At 44.7% G+C, this 22244-nt stretch overlaps 1 protein-coding gene across 4 annotated transcripts in view; it reads left to right on the top strand.

The window, feature by feature from the left end:
* Positions 1-20353, top strand: part of TDRD7 (tudor domain containing 7) — a 44664-nt gene extending 24311 nt beyond the window's left edge. For all 4 annotated transcript variants that reach the window (XM_081318774.1, XM_081318771.1, XM_081318773.1 and 1 more), the window contains exons 8-17: positions 3900-4086; positions 5611-5722; positions 6777-6976; positions 7069-7203; positions 7776-7859; positions 8576-8710; positions 9146-9256; positions 16497-16978; positions 19209-19369; positions 20062-20353. In XM_081318774.1, the coding sequence (XP_081174900.1) occupies positions 3900-4086; positions 5611-5722; positions 6777-6976; positions 7069-7203; positions 7776-7859; positions 8576-8710; positions 9146-9256; positions 16497-16978; positions 19209-19369; positions 20062-20258 (1804 nt within the window). In that variant the 3' untranslated portion in view covers positions 20259-20353. The remainder of the gene's footprint in view (positions 1-3899; positions 4087-5610; positions 5723-6776; positions 6977-7068; positions 7204-7775; positions 7860-8575; positions 8711-9145; positions 9257-16496; positions 16979-19208; positions 19370-20061) is intronic.
* Positions 20354-22244: the final 1891 nt, after the last annotated feature.

The following is a 22244-nucleotide window of genomic DNA, read 5'->3' on the forward strand; positions in this document are numbered from 1 at the left end:
ATGAATGAGAAACAGTTTGGTGTAGAGGTTAAGGTGCTGGCCAGAGATGAGGGGACTGTGAATTCCAGTCCTGCCTTAGACATGAAAGCCAGCCAGTCATGCATTTTCAGCCCAACCCACTTACAGGGTAGTTGTGGACAAATGGGACATAAGAGCATTAGATACTTTCGCCACCTTGAGGTATTTATTTAAAAAAGGGATAAAAATCTAATAATCTTTTGTAGCATCAGGAAGGGGGACGCGGTGGCTCAGTGGGTTAGGACGCTGAGCTTGTCGATCAGAAGGTCGGCAGTTTAGCGGGTCGAATCCCGAGTGCCGCATAACAGAGTGAGCGCCTGTTACTCTTCCCAGCTTCTGCCAACCTAGCAGTTCGAAAGCACGTAAAAATGCAAGTAGAAAAATAGGGACCACTACGGTGGGAAGGTAACAGCGTTCCATGCGCCTTTGGCATCTAGTCATGCCGGCCACATGACCACGGAGACGTCCTCGGACAAGCGCTGGCTCTTCGGCTTTGAAACGGAGATGAGCACCGGCCCCTAGAGTCGGAAACGACTAGCACACATGTGCGGGGGAACCTTTACCTTTACCTTTAAGCATCAGGAAAAATTTGCAGTGGCAGGGAATTTCCATTCACTTAAGACTTCAAAGAGATACAACTGCATGCTAGGGCTAGGCATGTTTAAAAAATGGAAAAAAACATTTCAGACCTTACATGAAAGCTGAATTTCTTTCCTATTAGATGAAGCAGCCTCTCTTTTCACACAAATTGTTTAAAGACTAACATTAAAAAAATGCCACCGTAATTCAGTTCATTACACCAGCAGCATATTTTTTTTCAAGTTCAGATGGAAATCAGAAAAAAGTAACATAAAACATTTGTGTATTATTTTTGAAATATAACAAACTTTTATTACTGTCATGAGGTCAGTAGGTTTTTGAAACATATTCGACCTTACTGGAGACAGTCCATAAGTTTTAACTATTTTTTTTTCAGAATAATGTTAAAATTCTGGGAAGATGCTTCCTTTCTAAATTGATTCAACAGTACAATAAATCTAAAATAGTAAAATTGGACCTAAATTTGAGTTGAATATGTTAAAACCCATTGAATGTTAAAGTCCTTGTTTGATTGTGAAAACTAGGATCTGCTATAAAAGCTAAATTAAAAGTAACATTTCAGTGTGAAAGAAAGAGGGAGAGAAGAGTATTCCAAGACTGATTCAACAATAGGCATACAATTTAGGTGATTTCTTCTGTAAAACCATGATTTCCTACTAGATTTTTTTGTCTACAATTATTTTTATTATACTACTATATTGGTACTGTTTCAAACTTGTACTATACTAATATAGGTTGAACTATTTTTTGTATTGTACGATGTGTGCATATTGTGTATATTTATACATTGTGTGCGTATATATCAGTGATGGCGAACCTTTTAGAGACCGAGTGCCCAAACCGCAACCCAAAACCCACTTATTTATTGTCGGGTGCCGGGTAGGCATGGCCCAATGGGTGGGCGTGGCTGCGGTGGTAACGGCAGAGTGGGTGGGACTAAAAAGTTCAATCAATCAATTCCAACTGTGCGAGATCTTTTTTTTTCTTGCAAGAAGTTGAAATTGATTGATTGATTGAACCGTTTTTTTGGTTTTTTTGCATACGTATGGCGACGGAGGCCTAAAGCAAAAAGGTTTTATAAAACCCAGCTGAAGGCCTAGGACTGGGGTGATGGCGCGCGTGCCCACAGAGAGGGCTTTGCGTGCCACCGGTTCACCACCACGGGTATATATGATATGCTAATGTATTAGTATTCTTCTAGTTTATTTCTAATAATTGGTATGCTACTAATATGCAAATATATTAATGCCATATTATAGTTTTGACCTATAGATTTGATTTAATTAAATAGAAAGGGCAGTTTAATTAAAATGCACTGCTGCACTCTAGATCAGTTGAAGCTTGCAAGTGGTCTTCAAGGGCAGCCCTACGTAGAGCACATTGCAGTAGTCATGTTCTGAGCTGATCATTTGAAAAGGCCTCTCAGTCTAGAAAGGGGTTCAATTGGCACCAGACAGAGCTATATAAAAGCCTTTTTAACCATAATTACCATTGAGTTTTGAGTCCAAGCTGACCCCTAGTTTTTGCATCATTCTTGAATGGGGAAATACTGCCCTTTTCAAAGTTAAAAATGGGAAATCAGCAGATACAAACGGTCCAAATGTTCCACAGATACTCGTTGTTGGTAAGATGAAGTTGAAACCATTTTGCTGTATTAGGTAACCTGTTAATTCAGTGAAGCAAGTATTTTCTTGAATGTTATATAAAAGTAAAGGTTTCCCCTTTACATGCTAGTTTATTGCTTTTTGTAACTGATGAAGATTCTGGATGATATTGTACTACATGTATGTCTTTATTGGGGGAGGTAGATCATAAAGACATTCTCATACCAGAAACATACTCAAGGGCTAGTAAGGGTCATCATAAATCCCCAAATCTGAAAATAATAATTGCGTATTGTTACATAGATTATATATAAATAACCCAATTGTTTTAAATGCTGTAGCATTTTGAAAACCTAAAAACAAAGCAAAACAGAAAAACCCCTAAGCTTTGTCACCAGACTGCCACAATTTCAGCCAAGAATCAAAGTGCAACAGATAGAATGTTTTTCCCATGGGTTCATCTGTCAGCACTTCCCGCTGCCTATCCTCTCCTGTCAAACTCCCTTTGTTTTCCTCTTTGGGAATGTACTCATGATTTACTCCTTTTGTAACTCTGATTCAACTACACTTCTCTCTCCAGACATGCATATAATTCATCTTTGGATTCTGTGCCGTTTTGATGCTGCTTTTTTTTTTCTTCTTCATTGGAAATAAACTGCCTTCATCCACAAGTAGCTGTACATCTGGTGCTATCAACCTTCCTTTCCTTGCTAAGATTTTTTCCAGTTTCCTTATCATTATAGAAAGCACCAGTGTAGTAAGATGCATTTGATGAGATGGGTGGCTATTTACATTTGATTAATACACCCATACATACATACATACAATCGAGGTCCTTGCTTCAACCTTTTTTCCTGGGGTTTGTTTTAAATAAGTTAGATTTAAATGACTCACTATTTCCCTGAATGCTCTACTCTGACCATTTTATTTGTAATTTCTGGTAGCAGATTACATTATGTAGCTTTCATAAGTCACTTTACAGTATGAACGAAAGACTTGGACAAATGAGAACCTCTATTAAGTACTAAAAGCGCTGTGCATAAAATGTAATTTGTATTTTAATTTTAAACCTAAGTGTCTTATATTGTATTCTCTCATTCCAAAAGAGTATATGTAAGAAAATGAAGGTATTGTTCATTTTAAATATATTTGGGGATCAAAGACTGCTTTAATTTAAAAATTGGTGCACTTAGTATAATAAAAAAACATAGTAAACACATTCCAAAGTTCAGTTACATTAACTTGAGAATACAGGTAGTCCTCAACATATAACCACAATCAGGACCAGAATTTCTGTTGCTTAAGTAAAGCAGTTGTTAAGTGAGTCATGCCCAATTTTACAACAGTTTTACCACGGTTGTTAAGCAAATCCAGCTATTAAATACGTCACACAGACATTCAGCAAATCCAGCTTTGCTTGTTGGAAGCTGGCTGAGAAGGTTTCTGATAGTGATTACCTGACCCTGGGACCCTGCAACCATTGCAAATATATGCCAGTTGTTGGAACACCCAAATTTTGATCATGTGACTTGCGGAGAAGCTGTGACAGTCAAAAGTGTAAAACTTTGGTCACTAAATGAATGGTTGTCAGTCAAAGGCTACCTGTATTAATTCTTCAACTGCTCCTATTGTTCGTGGTTATTGATTTGTACTAAGTTGTCCAACTGAAATCCATAGGTATGTGGGCGCAAACTATTCTGGTGCCCAGGAGTCCATGGAGGAAGAGATGAAAGATTGGTACAGTCGGAATGCCTCAGTTTTGCAAATCCAGTCTCCTAAAGTTGGACAAATTGTTGCTGCCCTTGCAGAAGAAGATGCTTGGCTGCGGGCCCAGATTGTTTCAACAGAGGGCAATAGAATAAAGGCAAGTGCAAAAAGTTCCAGTACTGAAAATTACATTAAACAATGGATGCTGGTCCCAAATTTCATTCTAATCAACTCCATCGATATTCCTGACACTGTGATTAAAAATATCCAATCAAAGAATTTGTTTGGTAAAATTATATAAAGGCAGACAGAGAATTTTTTTTTAAATTCCATTTATATCCCGCCCTTCTCCGAAGACTCAGGGCGGCTTACAAGCTTAGCAGTAGCCTTCATTCTATGTATATGCCTGCTTATTAGGGCTTTCACACACACCCCAAGCGGCATTATTACAAAGTCAGCTTATTGCCCCCAACAATCTGGGTCCTCATTTTACCTACCTCGGAAGGATGGAAGGCTGAGTCAACCTTGAGCCTGGTGGGACTCGAACCTGCACTAATTGCAGGCAGCTGGGGTTACTTTAGGAGGCATTAGCCCACTGCTCCACCAACGCTCTTTTTTTAAAAAAAGTCAGCCATAGGTATAGCAATAGGATTCTTTATCCTTGCCTTCCTGCTTGCATCTCTGCCTCTAAAATAGTACTGAGATTTTATCTTTTGCTACTTCTTATACCAGTATCCCACTTGTGGGGAAATTGTAATTCTTGGGATGTGGCTTGTTTATTCATTACGCTTATGTGCTTTCTTGCATTCAGAACCTGAAGTGGTATTTGTGTTACTCCCTCCTCACTTTTTGCCCCACAACATGTGGGTAAGTTGGTCTGAGAACGTGATTGGGCCATAGTCCTCCAGTGCGTTTACATGATTGGAATTTTTCAGTTCTAGTCCATTACCTTCACCACTACATCACAGTGGCTCTCTTTGCAGTTCCCAACAGCTCCTGCCAGCGTGGCCCCTACATATTGAGAACAGCACTTAGCAATTTTTCTAAGATGCCAACACATACTAACCGGTCCCTTTCTCCCAATTGGAGGTGGGGGTAAACATATAGGGAACCACAAGTAAAATAAATTTAGATTTCCCTGTTCTCTGTGTGGTCCTCAGGAGAGAAAGAGGTGAGGAATAAGGAAGAAAGGGAAACAAGTCAAGCCTTCAATCCCTGTTATACCTAAAATCTTGCCCCCAAATAGAATATTTTTAAACTTTCTTATAAATAGAAATAATGCTCTGTATGAACAACTTGGTTACATATCTTATGGCTTAATATTTCCAGTGACATGGATTGATCTCAGCGTGGTGTCAAAGCATATAAGAATGACTACACTTCCAAAAAAAAACAACCCCTGAACATTCTAGTTTTTTCTGGAAGGAACGATGGCTACAGAAACTGCAAGACAAAAACAAACCTTCTCCTAAAAACTTGAAGCCTTGTATTTAATAGCTTTGCGTGGTTGTAAAGCAGTTGGGCTGTTACCGGTATTAGCACAACACTTGCAGCTTGAACAGCCAGTTGGTGTGCTGGCTGAGGATAATGGGAGTTGTAAGCAAATCCCAGGGAAAGTGCAAAGAACTGTACTGTGACTAATTAAGATTCCTGGTTATGTCTTAATTTGTTGTGTCTCTAGGTATGCTACGTTGATTATGGTTTTAATGAAATCATTGAAAATTCCAGAGTGTACAAATTAGCCAAGCAGTTCTATAGATTGCCATTCCAGGCTTCCAGATGTAAACTAGCTGGTAAGATGTGCCCTTTTTCCCCCCATAGGTACAAATGCTGTTTGCATAGCATCCCATTAACAAGTGGGAGAAAGAGATTATAGACTATATTAATCCAGCAGGTTTGGAAAATGGTATCTGGCAAGACCGTCTTGTACTCTTAGAGTTGACACAATGAGTGGGCTGACCTTATGACTAATTTTCTTTGAAATCAATGTGAGATCAAGGCAGACCTCTTTTTGTGATTATTTTTGTTAAAAAATGTATAATAAAAGCTAAAACAATCTGGGCTAAAAAAAAGTTTTTATTTGATACTGCATTTAAAACCTTCCTGAATTTCATTCCAGCTTAGTAGGCAACCATGCCAGCACATTCATTTTGCCCATAAGAAAAAAGCAGAGCCATTATTTCTAGCTGACTTGAGTTAGAGTTTGGCCTTGATATTTTTCATGATATTGGTGGTACTCTATGGTATGAATGTTGCTTAGTATCTTGAATTGGTAATAGGGCTGTCCATTTGCTGTCCCTTTTGATTAGAAAAATAGTTGAATACAGTAAAGTTTTCAAGCAATCTAGACAATAGTAACATTAAATTGCAATCCTAGAATGAAACAAAATTCATTTTATCATCCTTAAGACAGTTCAACTTTACAGAAACCTCATTGATAAATATAAAGATTTGTGGTAGAATTCCCCATAAAGAAAATCTGGTTTCTTTTAACTATGCTGTAAAATTCCATAATAGTTTTTATACTTCCTTCGCCATTCAGGGAGGAAATAAAAATTTCAGAACTTTTAGAATCCTGCGATTTTACACGACCTTTTAGCTTCTTAGATTTCAGCAGGTATTGATCTTGCCTGTACAACACTGAGGGCTCCAAGCTTTCTTAATAGTGTAGCACATTCCTTAAAAAATCAAGAAAGTACAATAAGTGGCCAGAGATAAAAATAGAGAGGTGGAATTCTTTTTAGTGTTGTAATACAATCCTTATGCTAAGCATTGAATTAACACTTTGAAACACAAGGCTTGTAATGCTTATCAACTTATATGTTTTGTTTGATTATGTTACCATAGGTTTAGAAGCATTCGATGATCCAATCTTAATAAAAATGGTAGAATCTCAAACTTGTGGCAAGATATTTGCTGTTGAAATATTAGAGAAAAGTGACATTCCCCGTATTATTCTATATGACACATCGGGAGACGATGATATCAATATTAATGCCACTTGCCTGAAGGTCCTGCGGGATAAATCACTTGAGCTCCATCTTCAGGTACTGTCTTCACCCCTCTATAACACTTTAATAAAACAAGTAAGTTTTTAAGTTGCAGAGGCCTTCAGCATCTTGAGTTCTTTGCATTGTAGGTAGATGCACTGTATAAAGATGTCCGGGTCACCAATGTTTGCTCAGATGGAACTTTATATTGTCAAGTGCCATCGAAGGGCCTGATCAAACTCTCAGAAAGTTTGCAGAAATTGGAAAACTATTTCCACCACAGGGTGAGTCTTAATCTTTAATATTGATTTCTCTCTTAAAAGATTTTGCAGGGCAGTTGCTAGCAATTCCCTTATAATCAAGTTAAGAATTTCAAAGCTATTGGTCACTCATTTTTGTATTTTTATGTGTGTGTGTGTGTGTGTGTGTGTGTGTGTGTGTGTATGTACACACACACACACACTCATTCTTTAGCTATAGTAGATATATAGTATATTTTTGAAATGCTAAAAATAAATGCCCCATGCTGAAGGAAAGCCTGTATGCTAATTTAACATAGAAATCCCTTGATCTTGAATACCGTGAGATTGTGGCTGCTGAATGTTTTTGCATTAAAGTAGTAGTATATTCAATATTCATTTTGGATGTTTAATAATGGTGATTACTCCAGGCTTGTTGGCAGTGCTTTAATCTTTTGGTACTCTGGAACTGAAATAAGATAACCATTTGTGTGCTATTTGTTAATTAATTACAAGTCAATAGCAAGGGTGTGAGCAATTTATGTAGACACCATGAATCATCCTACATTTCATGGTAACCACTATCATTACATAATCTGATTTCAACTCTATTCCAGCAACCAGCAGGATGTTCTGTATCACTACCTTTTTGTGGCATGATCTGCTTGCTTAACTATAAAGGAAAATGGGCCCGAGTGGAGGTAAGTAATATAATACTGACAAGCAGATCAGAAAAACGTTTTCTAAAAATTGGAGGTTTTATGCTCTAATATCTTCTGAGTGGGTTGCTTAACTGAATATTGACCTAAGAATAAGCGGTGGTTCCTCACATGCTTATAAGTTAAATTATTCTTTCTACTTAGTTTTTCTGAGCCAGTTTGAGGTGGAACCAAATTCTGACATCATTGTGAGATGGAACATTGCTCCTTTCCTTGTACCAGTATAGATATAAATGAATAAAAGTTACTCCCACCAGTGAAATAGTAAAAGAAAATTCCTGGTTTTTTGCTTGGGAAGCAATATGGCAAACATACGCTTCTAAACTACAGCTTCCTGCCATAGTCAAAAAAAGACCAGCATAATTTGGTATCTTAATCAGGGATTATGAAAAATGCAGTTCAACATGTCTGAGGTTTACTAAGTTCCAAAATCTAGTCTAGGACAATTGTTAGAGTCTCAGAGATGAACATTTAGGAAAGTGAAGGAGAATACACTGCACTACAGTTCAGACTGATGTGGGTATAGGTGGGTTGATAGACAGCAACAGTCAATGGTTGGCATGTTCTTCATTGTCTGATGGCTTAAATGACAGTTCTGTCCATAAGCATTATTGGTAGTTTATCAAGCTTAGAATGCAACTTATCTTTCTACATGCAAAACAGTCTGCCATTTTGATATAACTTCCACCCTGCCTCAGATAATAAGTGTTCACAGTAGCCGGACTCTTGATGTTCAATTTATGGATACCGGAACAGTGGCATCTGTAAAAGTGTTGGAGTTGAGAGAGATCCCTTCAATATTCCTGCGAGAAATCATTGCAGTACCACCTCAGGTATGAAAATCTCTTTTTATTAATTCTCAAGAGACCCAAAGGTGCTTTTTCAAGAGGCAACTGGACTTTCCTTGTTTTTCTTTGAAGACGTTTTGCTTCTCATCCAAAAACCTTCTTCAGCTCTGACTGGATGGTGGGGAACGGAAGGATTTATATTCCTTGCAGACAGCTGGTCATTTGCATTCTTTTAGAGTTGAGGCCACTTGGGGGTTTGTCTGTATCCTAAGGGTCACCTGAGTAGTGCAAATGGTTGTGGAGCCTTCTTGGAACAACACAGTCCTTTCGACCTCTTGAAAAAGCACTTTTGGCACAACCATGACTTGGATGACTGAGAATCTCCATAGACAATTCTCAAGAGAGTTTCAAGCAGTTTACTAAGAATGAATCTTGCTGCCATGTGTAACTTGAATGCTATTGCAACTATATATTATTTAGGCAATAAAATGCTGCTTGGCTGATCTTCCGCTTAATATTGGCGTGTGGACCCCAGATGCTGTACTTTGGCTGAGAGATACTGTATTGAACTGTCCTGACTGCAGCATGAAGGTAAAAAAATTATATGTTCCTTAGGGTTCAAGGAAGATATACTGTACTTGAGTTATTGTTTATCAAAATAAAAGTAATTATTACGCAAGCTACTGTATATATTTATTTATTAAATTTATTTGTTGCCCATTTTGGCGTGGGGCTGCTCTGGGTGGCTTACAATAGTAAAACAGGAAAAAAAAATGATAAAAAAGTAAACAATAGCAAAGCAATGAAACAATAAAAACAATGAAAGTACAATAATAAATGTTTTAATACATAAAAAGTATTTGAAGTGGAATTTTATTGTTTTGGTATTTACTTCTGTGTTTTATCATCACATTTTAATTATCTAAATATATTAATATAATATTTTAACCTACTAGACTCTCATTTAGTATAGCTTTGTACATACAGTTAACCATTTTTGCAATTATCACTACCTTATATACCGTGTTTCCTCAAAAGTAAGACCTACCCCGAAAATAAGCTCTAGCTTGATTTTTTGGGGAAGGGCCTAATATAAGCCCTAACCCAAGAATAAGCCCTAGGTTTGGGGCAAGGCACACACCTAAAATCAGGCAGGGGGGGTGGGGTGGAGCTGCCCCACACACCCCATACCCATTTACCTTGCAGCCAGGCCTCTCCTCGCCTTCCCACTTCTTCTGAGGCCTGCATTTCACAGTCAGAGGCCTTCCGGAAAGGACTGTGAAATGCAGGCTGGAGTTCCATTCTCAGCTGCACAATGAAACTACTCCTTCGGCCGCAAAAAAAAGTGGGCCAGCTGGATGGGGCACTCGGTGCCGGAGGTGAGTGGAAAAGATACCCCCGACCTGGTGCCTTTTGGAAGCAAAAAAAAAAAAAGACCAGGTCTTATTTTCGGAGAAAGATGGTAAGTTAATAGGGTCTGGTCCTCCAGTTCATGCTGGTTGCTTTTTTATTTTTCCTTCTCGTTCACCTCACCTTTGTGTAAATTATTCATCTAACTTTTATCCCACTCATCTTTTCCCTGTAATATTGTTACTGAATTGTACCTACATCTCGTCACTGATGGTAACAAAAAAATTGATTGGTCAATCTTTCTCCGTACTGCGTGCTGCAAAATCAACTACCGTATATACTTGAGTATAAGCCGAATTTTTCAGCCCACTTTTTGGGCTGAAAAATTCCACTTCGGCTTATACTCCAGTCAACAAAAAAACTTAGCGAGGACTTGTGCGCGGCCGAGGCTTTGGTGCTTCCGGGATCGCGCGCACCTCTCCCAAGCCACCGCCGTCCGAGACCTGCCGAAGTTTGGGGAGGTTTGGGGAGGTGCGCGCGCACCTCCCCAAACCTCCCCAAACGGCAGGTCTCCGTTCCTCCGCGCCCTGCCTGCCTGCTTCTTTCCGCAGCGGAAAGAAGCAGGCAGGCAGGGCGCGGAGGAACGGAGACCTGCCGACGTTTGGGGAGGTTTGGGCGCCTCCCCAAACCTCGGCAGGTCTCCGTTCCTCCTGCCGACGTTTGGGGAGGTTTGGGCGCCTCCCCAAACCTCCCCAGGTCTCCGTTCCTCCGCGCAGACCTGCCGACGTTTGGGGAGGTTTGGGCGCCTCCCCAAACCTCCCCAAACGTCGGCAGGTCTCCGTTCCTCCTGCCGACGTTTGGGGAGGTTTGGGCACCTCCCCAAACCTCCCCAGGTCTCCGTTCCTCCGCGCAGACCTGCCGACGTTTGGGGAGGTTTGGGCGCCTCCCCAAACCTCCCCAAACGTCGGCAGGTCTCCGTTCCTCCTGCCGACGTTTGGGGAGGTTTGGGCGCCTCCCCAAACCTCCCCAGGTCTCCGTTCCTCCGCGCAGACCTGCCGACGTTTGGGGAGGTTTGGGCACCTCCCCAAACCTCCCCAGGTCTCCGTTCCTCCTGCCGACGTTTGGGGAGGTTTGGGCGCCTCCCCAAACCTCCCCAGGTCTCCGTTCCTCCGCGCAGACCTGCCGACGTTTGGGGAGGTTTGGGCGCCTCCCCAAACCTCCCCAAACGTCGGCAGGTCTCCGTTCCTCCTGCCGACGTTTGGGGAGGTTTGGGCACCTCCCCAAACCTCCCCAGGTCTCCGTTCCTCCGCGCAGACCTGCCGACATTTGGGGAGGTTTGGGCGCCTCCCCAAACCTCCCCAAACGTCGGCAGGTCTCCGTTCCTCCTGCCGACGTTTGGGGAGGTTTGGGCGCCTCCCCAAACCTCCCCAGGTCTCCGTTCCTCCGCGCAGACCTGCCGACGTTTGGGGAGGTTTGGGCGCCTCCCCAAACCTCCCCAGGTCTCCGTTCCTCCGCACAGACCTGCCGACGTTTGGGGAGGTTTGGGCGCCTCCCCAAACCTCCCCAAACGTCGGCAGGTCTCCGTTCCTCCTGCCGACGTTTGGGGAGGTTTGGGCACCTCCCCAAACCTCCCCAGGTCTCCGTTCCTCCGCGCAGACCTGCCGACGTTTGGGGAGGTTTGGGCGCCTCCCCAAACCTCCCCAGGTCTCCGTTCCTCTGCGCAGACCTGCCGACGTTTGGGGAGGTTTGGGCGCCTCCCCAAACCTCCCCAAACGTCGGCAGGTCTCCGTTCCTCCTGCCGACGTTTGGGGAGGTTTGCGCGCCTCCCCAAACCTCCCCAGGTCTCCGTTCCTCCGCGCAGACCTGCCGACGTTTGGGGAGGTTTGGGCGCCTCCCCAAACCTCCCCAAACCTCGGCAGGTCTCCGTTCCTCCTGCCGACGTTTGGGGAGGTTTGGGCGCCTCCCCAAACCTCCCCAGGTCTTCGTTCCTCTGCGCAGACCTGCCGACGTTTGGGGAGGTTTGGGCGCCTCCCCAAACCTCCCCAAACGTCGGCAGGTCTCCGTTCCTCCTGCCGACGTTTGGGGAGGTTTGGGCGCCTCCCCAGGTCTCCGTTCCTCCGCGCAGACCTGCCGACGTTTGGGGAGGTTTGGGCGCCTCCCCAAACCTCCCCAAACGTCGGCAGGTCTCCGTTCCTCCTGCCGACGTTTGGGGAGGTTTGGGCGCCTCCCCAAACCTCCCCAGGTCTCCGTTCCTCCGCGCAGACCTGCCGACGTTTGGGGAGGTTTGGGCACCTCCCCAAACCTCCCCAGGTCTCCGTTCCTCCTGCCGACGTTTGGGGAGGTTTGGGCGCCTCCCCAAACCTCCCCAGGTCTCCGTTCCTCCGCGCAGACCTGCCGACGTTTGGGGAGGTTTGGGCGCCTCCCCAAACCTCCCCAAACGTCGGCAGGTCTCCGTTCCTCCTGCTGACGTTTGGGGAGGTTTGGGCGCCTCCCCAAACCTCCCCAGGTCTCCGTTCCTCCGCGCAGACCTGCCGACGTTTGGGGAGGTTTGGGCGCCTCCCCAAACCTCCCCAAACGTCGGCAGGTCTCCGTTCCTCCTGCTGACGTTTGGGGAGGTTTGGGCACCTCCCCAAACCTCCCCAGGTCTCCGTTCCTCCGCGCAGACCTGCCGACGTTTGGGGAGGTTTGGGCGCCTCCCCAAACCTCCCCAGGTCTCCGTTCCTCCGCGCAGACCTGCCGATGTTTGGGGAGGTTTGGGCAGGTCTGCAGGTTTGGGCAGGTTTGGGCAGGTCTCCCCAAACGTCGGCAGGTCTCCGTTCCTCCTGCCGACGTTTGGGGAGGTTTGGGCACCTCCCCAAACCTCCCCAGGTCTCCGTTCCTCCGCGCAGACCTGCCGACGTTTGGGGAGGTTTGGGCGCCTCCCCAAACGTCGGCAGGTCTCCGTTCCTCCTGCCGACGTTTGGGGAGGTTTGGGCGCCTCCCCAAACCTCCCCAGGTCTCCGTTCCTCCGCGCAGACCTGCCGACGTTTGGGGAGGTTTGGGCGCCTCCCCAAACCTCCCCAAACGTCGGCAGGTCTCCGTTCCTCCTGCTGACGTTTGGGGAGGTTTGGGCACCTCCCCAAACCTCCCCAGGTCTCCGTTCCTCCGCGCAGACCTGCCGACGTTTGGGGAGGTTTGGGCGCCTCCCCAAACCTCCCCAGGTCTCCGTTCCTCCGCGCAGACCTGCCGATGTTTGGGGAGGTTTGGGCAGGTCTGCAGGTTTGGGCAGGTTTGGGCAGGTCTCCCCAAACGTCGGCAGGTCTCCGTTCCTCCTGCCGACGTTTGGGGAGGTTTGGGCACCTCCCCAAACCTCCCCAGGTCTCCGTTCCTCCGCGCAGACCTGCCGACGTTTGGGGAGGTTTGGGCGCCTCCCCAAACGTCGGCAGGTCTCCGTTCCTCCTGCCGACGTTTGGGGAGGTTTGGGCGCCTCCCCAAACCTCCCCAGGTCTCCGTTCCTCTGCGCAGACCTGCCGACGTTTGGGGAGGTTTGGGCGCCTCCCCAAACCTCCCCAAACGTCGGCAGGTCTCCGTTCCTCCTGCCGACGTTTGGGGAGGTTTGGGCACCTCCCCAAACCTCCCCAGGTCTCCGTTCCTCCGCACAGACCTGCCGACGTTTGGGGAGGTTTGGGCGCCTCCCCAAACCTCCCCAAACGTCGCGCAGTCCTGCCGACGTTTGGGGAGGCGCCCAAACCTCCCCAAACGTCGGCAGGTCTGCACGGAGGAACGGAGACCTGGGGAGGTTTGGGGAGGCGCCCAAACCTCCCCAAACGTCGGCAGGAGGAACGGAGACCTGCCGACGTTTGGGGAGGTTTGGGGAGGCGCCCAAACCTCCCCAAACGTCGGCAGGTCTGCGCGGAGGAACGGAGACCTGGGGAGGTTTGGGGAGGCGCCCAAACCTCCCCAAACGTCGGCAGGAGGAACGGAGACCTGCCGACGTTTGGGGAGGTTTGGGGAGGCGCCCAAACCTCCCCAAACGTCGGCAGGTCTGCGCGGAGGAACGGAGACCTGCCGACGTTTGGGGAGGCGCCCAAACCTCCCCAAACGTCGGCAGGAGGAACGGAGACCTGCCGACGTTTGGGGAGGCGCCCAAACCTCCCCAAACGTCGGCAGGTCTGCGCGGAGGAACGGAGACCTGGGGAGGTTTGGGGAGGCGCCCAAACCTCCCCAAACGTCGGCAGGTCTGCGCGGAGGAACGGAGACCTGGGGAGGTTTGGGGAGGCGCCCAAACCTCCCCAAACGTCGGCAGGAGGAACGGAGACCTGCCGACGTTTGGGGAGGTTTGGGGAGGCGCCCAAACCTCCCCAAACGTCGGCAGGTCTGCGTGGAGGAACGGAGACTTGGGGAGGTTTGGGGAGGCGCCCAAACCTCCCCAAACGTCGGCAGGAGGAACGGAGACCTGCCGACATTTGGGGAGGTTTGGGGAGGCGCCCAAACCTCCCCAATCTTCGGCAGGTCTCCGGACGGCGGCAGCTTGGGAGAGGTGCGCGCGATCCTGGAAGCACCGAAGCCTCGGCCGCGCGCAAGTCCTCGGTAAGCTCCGGGCGGTCACTTGCTTCGCGTCTCCTGAGGGAAGGGGGGGCGACTGGAGCGGGCGTGTTTCCTCGCCTGCTGGGCGCCGCGATTTGCCCGGGGAACGCGCGGGCCCCGAATGGCAGCGTGGAGCGAGGAAGCGGACAGCCAGGGCTTCCCCGAGAGCCGCGGCCACACAGGGTATTCCTGTGTATTCAGGCTTGCAAAATGGCGGATCGAGCCTCTGCTGGCGGCGGAGGCTTGCAGAGCGCGGATCGGCTTATACTCGAGTCAACAACTTTTCCCAGTTTTTGGGGGTGAAATTGGGGGGGTCTCGGCTTATACTCGAGTCGGCTTATACTCAAGTATATACGGTAATATTGCAAGTCATTCACGAGGGCAGAATTGCATTTCTATTGTTTCTCTTTGTCCTCAGGTTTTAAAATTAATTAGTGCATTCTTCTCAATGAAGCAAATGGGAGGGATTTAATATATGTACTTTCAGAGTATTCCAGTTTAAAGAGTGGTATGGGGTGGGTGTCTGCGTAATTTTGGTTATATTAATCCAGCAGGTTTGGAAGATGGTATCTCCACATATATTTAAGAATCCAGAGTATTGACATTATCTCTGATGTAATTTGCAGTCTGTAAAACCTTCCTTAGAGGCTGGCAACAAGCGTTAGCATTTAAATATCCTCTTGCATATTGTATCAATACTACCAAACATAATCGCAAAAATGATTATGGGCATTATATTTATCTTAATGTAAGTAAACTTGTGATTTGGTATAACGATACCTTACTATTCTATTAGGTGCAAGCTACCAGAGCAGTTCCAAGAATGGGTCAGATAGGTTTCTTTACTGCTGATCACCAGTTTACAAGGATCTCACTTTGGAAATGGGAGATACAGACCTAAGGGACTGACCTCAAACATTTCCTCAGTGAATGCACTCTAGTCTGGAATGTTTTTTAACCCCAGCTCCACTCAGGGTCTCCTCTCCTTCAGCCAATGGTTCTACCACAATTTCTTAACGGAATAACAGAGTTGGGAGGGACCTTGAAGGTCTTCTAGTCCAACCTCCTGCTCAAGCAGGAAACCCTATATCGGTGATGGCAAACCTTTTAGAGACTAAGTGCCCAAACTGCAACCCAAAACCCACTTATGTATTGTCAGGTGCTGGGTGGGCGTGGCCCATTGGGCGTGGCCCATTGGGTGTGGTGGTAACAGCAGACTTGGTGGGACTAAAAAGTTCAATCAATCAATTCCAACTTTGCAATTTTTTTTTCCTGTGAGAAGTTGCAATTGATTGATTGATTGAACCTTTTTTTTTTTGCACACGGTGCCAGAGGCCTAAAGCAAGAAGGTTTTATAAAACCCAGCTAAAGGCCTAGGACTGGGGTGAGGGCACACGTGCCACCTGTGGCACGCGTGCCACAGGTTTGCCACCACGGCCCTATACCATTTCAGATGAATGGTTGTCCAATCTCTTCTTTAAAACCCTCCAGTGTTGGAGCACCCACAACTTCTGAAGGGAAGCTGTTCCACTGGTTGATTTTTCTCCCAGTCAGGATATTTCTCCTTAGTTCTAGGTTGGTTCTCTCCTCGACTGGTTTCCGTCCATTGTTTCTTTTATTGCCTTCTGGTGCTTTGGAGAACAGGTTAACTCCCTCTTCTTTGTGGCAGCCCCTTAGATATTGGAACACAGCTATCATGTCACCCCGAGTCCTTCTTGAATTAGTGACTTGGTTATATGTTTGCTTGGTGTTATCTTAATCACTTGTCTTGTTAACATAATGCTGGTACAAAGTTTTCTGAATTAAAGCTCTCTATGCTATTGTTCTGATCAAGACATAATTTTTGATCATTGTAATATTCTTTCTCTCTCTCTCTCTCTCTCTCTCTCTCTCTCTCTCTCTCTCTCTCAATAAGGTGGTTAAACTGGATAATCAAATTGCACACATCTATCTGTTTACACCAAAGAATTTTCCAGACCCAGATCGCAGTATAAATAGGCAGATCACCAGTGCTGACTTGTGGAAGCATCAGAAGGATGTTTTTCTGAGCGCTTCTCTCAGTAGTCTCCCTGGAAGAAAGGAAACAGATTTACCATTGCGGTCAAGCTTAGGGCCCAAGCAGAGCTCCACAGATACGGCTCCTCGTATTCTGGAATCCCGCAAGGTGGAAACTGCCTTGAAAATGCCACCGGCCCTGCCACTTGTCCCATCCCAGGAACAGATGGATGTTTTTGTTGCACTGGCATGCCACCCGGGCTACTTTATCCTCCAGCCCTGGCAAGACATGCACAAGTTAGAAATGCTGATGGAAGAGATGCTTCTGTATTATAACGCAGCAGAAGTTGGAGCTGTTGCTGTTGAAAAAAACAAAATCTACGCAGCTAAAGTAAAAAACAAGTAAGGAACTTTTATAAGTACCCCGGCCTGTATTTGGGAATTGTATTCTGTTAACATGGTTTGAAATGAGGCTAATTTAGTCTCATAGTAGATTCCGTTTTCATGTCCTCAAAGGTTATTGGAGCAATTTTGATGACCAAGTCAAAGATGATCTATCCCAGTATTTTCTCACCATCTTCCACATGGGAGGTAATTTCCCTATACTAGGGCATGATAGAAAATAGAATAGAAAACAAAATTTTAGACAGATTCCTGGCTTTTATCCTCTCTGCTTACATGCCTGCTTCTTTAGTTATGGCTTCTTAAGCCTAGCTCACGCTCCTAGACAATTGATAATCGACAATTGACAATTGAGCATTGGTGGAGCAGTGGGCTAATGCCTTCTTAAGTAACACCAGCTGCCTGCAATTATTGCAGGTTCGCATCCCACCAGGCTCAAGGTTGACTCAGCCTTCCATCCTTCCGAGGTAGGTAAAATGAGGAGCCAGATTGTTGGGGGCAATTAAGCTGACTTTGTAATAATGCCGCTTGGGGGGGGGGCGAAAGCCCTAATAAGCAGGCATATACATAGAATGAAGGCTACTGCTAAGCACATTGATTTGTGCTTCTTAGATTGTAAGCCGCCCTGAGTCTTCGGAGAAGAGCTGGATATAAATGGGATTAAAAAATAAAAATAAATAATATCAAGGATATTTCCCTTAAATTTGAAGATACTATTTAACTCTGAAGATTAAATACATACATTTTTTGTCTTTATAGTAGTTTTCTTCTTCCTAAGTAAGATTTGTGCTTTATTAACTAGTGTCTTGGCTTTCTGCTTTCTTTTTTTGCTTTTTAAAGATTCCAAAGTTTTCTAGGAAAGAAAGTGGGGGAATAAATATACACAAAGAGCTATGTATCCCTTGTATAAATCGTTTTGAGATATTTATTTATTTATTTATTTATTTTTATTTAATTAGATTTGTATACCGCCCTTTCCCAAAGGACTCAGGGCGGTTTACAGGGAATTAAAACAAGAAATACAAAAATTAAAAACAATTAAAAAGATTATAACAATACCTGAAAAAGTAAAAACCCTAAAATTAAAATTCTCAGCCTGGGTCAGAGAGCTCAAAGAGCCAGGTCTTCAGGTCCCGGCGGAATGAACGGAGGTCAGGGGCAGTCCTCAGCTCCACGGGCAGCTGGTTCCAGAAGGCAGGCGCACCCACTGAGAAGGCCCTCCCCCTGGGTGTTACCCGCCGGCAATCTTACCGGCGGCACCCTGAGAAGACCCTCCCTGTGGGAGCGCACTGGACGAAGGGAGCTTGATGCTGGCAGCAGGTGTTCCCTCAGATATCCCAGGCCCATGCCATTTAGGGCTTTATAGGTCATTACCAGCACCTTGAATCTCACCCGGAGGGCAACCGGAAGCCAATGCAGCTCACGGAGTAGAGGTGTTACATGGGAGTATCGGGAAACCCCCATCACAACTCGTGTGGCTGCATTCTGCACCAGCTGAAGCCTCCGAGTGGTCCTCAAGGGCAGCCCCATGTAGAGAGCGTTGCAGTAGTCTAAACAGGAGGTCACGAGCGCATGAGTGACTGTGCGTAGGGCATCTCGGTCCAGGTAGGGTCGCAACTGGTGCACCAGGCGAACCTGGGCAAAAGCCCCCCTGGTCGCGGCTCCTATATGGTCTTCAAAATTGAGCCGGGAGTCAAGGAGGACGCCCAAGTTGCGAGCCCTATCAACGGGGGGATAACACCTCACCCCCCATCGTTAAAGATGGAATGGTCTGGTTAACCCGAGATGCCGATATGCACAGCCACTCAGTCTTGGCAGGGTTGAGACGAAGCCTGTTTCTCCCCATCCAGACCTGGACCGCCTCCAGGCAACGGGACATCACGGCGAGGGCATCCATAAAGGATGGACATTCCTGAAATGGGAGATGATTATTATTATTATTATTATTATTATTATTATTGCTTTTTTAATGTGGTCTTCTGTCTTTCAAGTAATAAAAGGGGAGCAAAGGGTTTTTTTCCCCTTTTTTCTCTTTTTTTGCTAAATGGTCCAAGGTAGCAGCTCAGAGTTGGGAAGTCACAGAGGAGTTTTTGATTTATTAATACCTAAAAATTGTATACTCAGAGGCATTAAGGCATGGAGTCAAGTCCACCCCTTACTTTTTATGAATCTATTTATTCCATTTTAGGTGAGTAGAGTCCTATCCCTTTTTTGTTTGTTTCTTTCTTAGATGGCACAGAGTGTTAATAAAAGGATTGTTGGGAAATGGACTGGTGACAGTGTATGAGTTGGACTATGGTAAACACGAGCTGATTGGCATCCAGAATATAAGACCTCTTGTGGATATGTTCAGAGACCTGCCATTTCAGGCTATAACAGCCCAACTTGCAGGTATGCTGTACTGATATATTAAAACAGTGACCGCAAAAATGACAACATTGAACAAGACAGACAGACATGCACATTTGAAACTAGTGAACTTCATGACCTAACCATTTGCCAAGACAAATTAATCTTGGTAATTTTGTGCTGCTCCTATAAATAATGTTCTAAACTATTTTCCCAATTTCCTGAAAATAATTTTCAGTGGAGTCTGCCAGATCTTGCCGCTTTCATCAAAATGACAAAAGCAACATTGCAGTAACACCCTACAAGCTCAACCCTTTTCATATATGTATGTGACATTATGACTTGTAAGGTTCATCATTCTGACTCACGCACGCACGCACATACGTACATATGCATAGACCCTCCCTCACAAGATATATTGCTGTTCTTAAGTACTTTACATTCTTAACACTGGGCATTTTAAAATTGCATTATGATACTGATCCAAAATATACACTACAATCTCTCATTATTAATATTTCTTCATTTCCTTAAATTAATCTTCATTGCACACAAGTCAGAATAAAAGTTAAAAGTTTATGTAGTAAGGCCAGTTTTCTGGCAAATGTGTCTTTACATGCTCCAGATTAAGGGCTTCAAAATCATTTAATGAGCATATGGATTAAAATATTTCTAAAACGTAGTGTGATGTTTTATGATTTTGTCTTATTTTCTTTCATGCTGCTTTCCCCTAGGAATAGAATGTCAGCAGTGGTCAGAGGAAGCTTCAATAGTCTTCCGCAACCATGTGGAGCAGAAACCCCTGGTAGCCCAGGTGGAAACAGTTATTGAAGGGACTCATCCATCAGATCGCAAAGCAATTGTGTATTTGGTGGACACATCTCTACCAGACAAAGATGTATGGATTCATGACATTATGAATCAGTTGTAATGGAGATTACAACCGCAATTTAAAAACTTTAAAAGACTAATGACTTTAGCAAAATGTAAAATATAAATATAAAAAAGAAATATCACTTAAATCAATTTGCTTCTGATTGGTTTTTGAACTGTTCAGTGTGTGTGTGTGTGTGTGTGTGTGTGTAATTCTGTTAACTTCTATTAGAACAATTTCTTTTTGCTTCAAATTAAAAATTGTCTGAAGTTAGCCTGCTACTGGTAGTTAGAAATGGACTTTTCCCAACCTCTAAATAAGTTGAACTTTTATTTAGCTCATACAGCTCAGGTAAATTGCATTGGTTTCAAACCAGATTATTATTCATAATCCATTGTATCGTCTGTCTGTAGATTTTGCTATAGGTGTATCTTGAATTGTGTGTCACTAATTACCACAAATGTACTTGACTGCTAATCTGGTTATAGGCATGCCAATGCTTCATGTATTTTCGTGCACTATACATTATTTAAATGCAGACCAAAAGTGTGTGCAAATATGTGTGCATAGCAGTCTGTATTGCATGTGTACACACACACATACACAACTTTCACTATTGTTTCATGTGATAGTTCTATTCTTAAAGAGTATTCTTAACAATATTCTTTACCCATACAATACACAGAGAGAGAGGGGGGGGGGAGAGAGAGAGAGCGCTGAAGAAGCTTCTTGGCTGAGAAGTGAAACATCTTCGAAGAGAAAAAAGAAAGTCCAGTTGCCTCAGAAAAAGCTCCTTTGGGACACACAGACACAGTGTCTGCATGACACTGATTTCTGTAATATGTGTTAGTACTCATATGCTAATAAAAAATCAAATCCTGTATCATAAGTGCATCATACTTAGAGTTCAACAGGTCTAGGCACAGAATTCATTTGCTAAACTGAACATGAGCCTTTGCTTTGAGATTGTGCCTTTTAAACTTTTTTTAATTTGTGCCTTTAACTGCAACCCATCAAACAGAAAATGAAGCTCTTGCAGCTATAATTGGGTTTATATCCTGGGCTACTGAAACCTCCATGCTAACCAGTATTAGCCCTTTCTATGTACAGGTGCATATTTATTATCAATATTTTTGCACGGTCCTTTCATTGCATTTCCAAGATCATTTACAAATAATATTCCACAATTGTGACACTGTAAAGTGCACAAACTTGTGAGGTCCTTTCTTTAAGGTGAAAATTCATCCTGTTGGAGTATGTTAACGCAAAGAGTGGAAAGACATTAGCTTTCAAGTAATGCCCAGGCACTCTTGAGGAAGGTTCCTCCTTACAAGACTCCTGTTAAAATCATTGGGTGACACACTATGTGACAGGAGTGTCTGACGTTAGATTGCCATATGATAGAATTTTGCATCAAATCAAGAGCAAGTCCAGTCAGTCTGATATAGCAATTAAGACATTAGTCTACAATCTGGGAGACACTGAGTTCTAGTCTTGTGTTGGGCCCAAAGCCAGCTGGGCGATCTTGGCCCAGTCCCTCTCTCACAAGCCTAGGAAGCAGACAGTGGCAGGGCTTGCCTGGGCAGTTAACAGGAATTTTAAAAAGTGACTCAAAGCTCACATATAGTAGAAACTATATTAAGATTTAATCTTAAAGGTAAAAGGTTCCCGTGCACATGCATGCTAGTCGTTTCTGACTCTAGGGGCCGGTGCTCATCTCAGTTTCAAAGCCGAAGAGCCAGCACTTGTCCAAGTATGTCTCCGTGGTCATGTGGCCGGCATGACTAGACACCAAAGGTGCATGGAATGCTGTTACCTTCCCACCGTAGTGGTCCCTATTTTTCTACTTGCATTTTTACGTGCTTTTGAACTGCTAGGTTGGCAGAAGCTGGGATGAATAACAGGTGCTCACTGCTACGCGGCACTCGGGATTTGACCCGCCAAACTGCCGACCTTCGTATCGACAAGCTCAGCGTCCTAACCCACTGAGCCACCGCGTCCCTTGATTTGATCTTATAGGCAATCTTAATTTCCTCACTAGTG

This window comes from Vipera berus (genome assembly GCF_964194415.1).
Source record: "Vipera berus genome assembly, chromosome: 2".
Taxonomy (NCBI): domain Eukaryota; kingdom Metazoa; phylum Chordata; class Lepidosauria; order Squamata; family Viperidae; genus Vipera; species Vipera berus.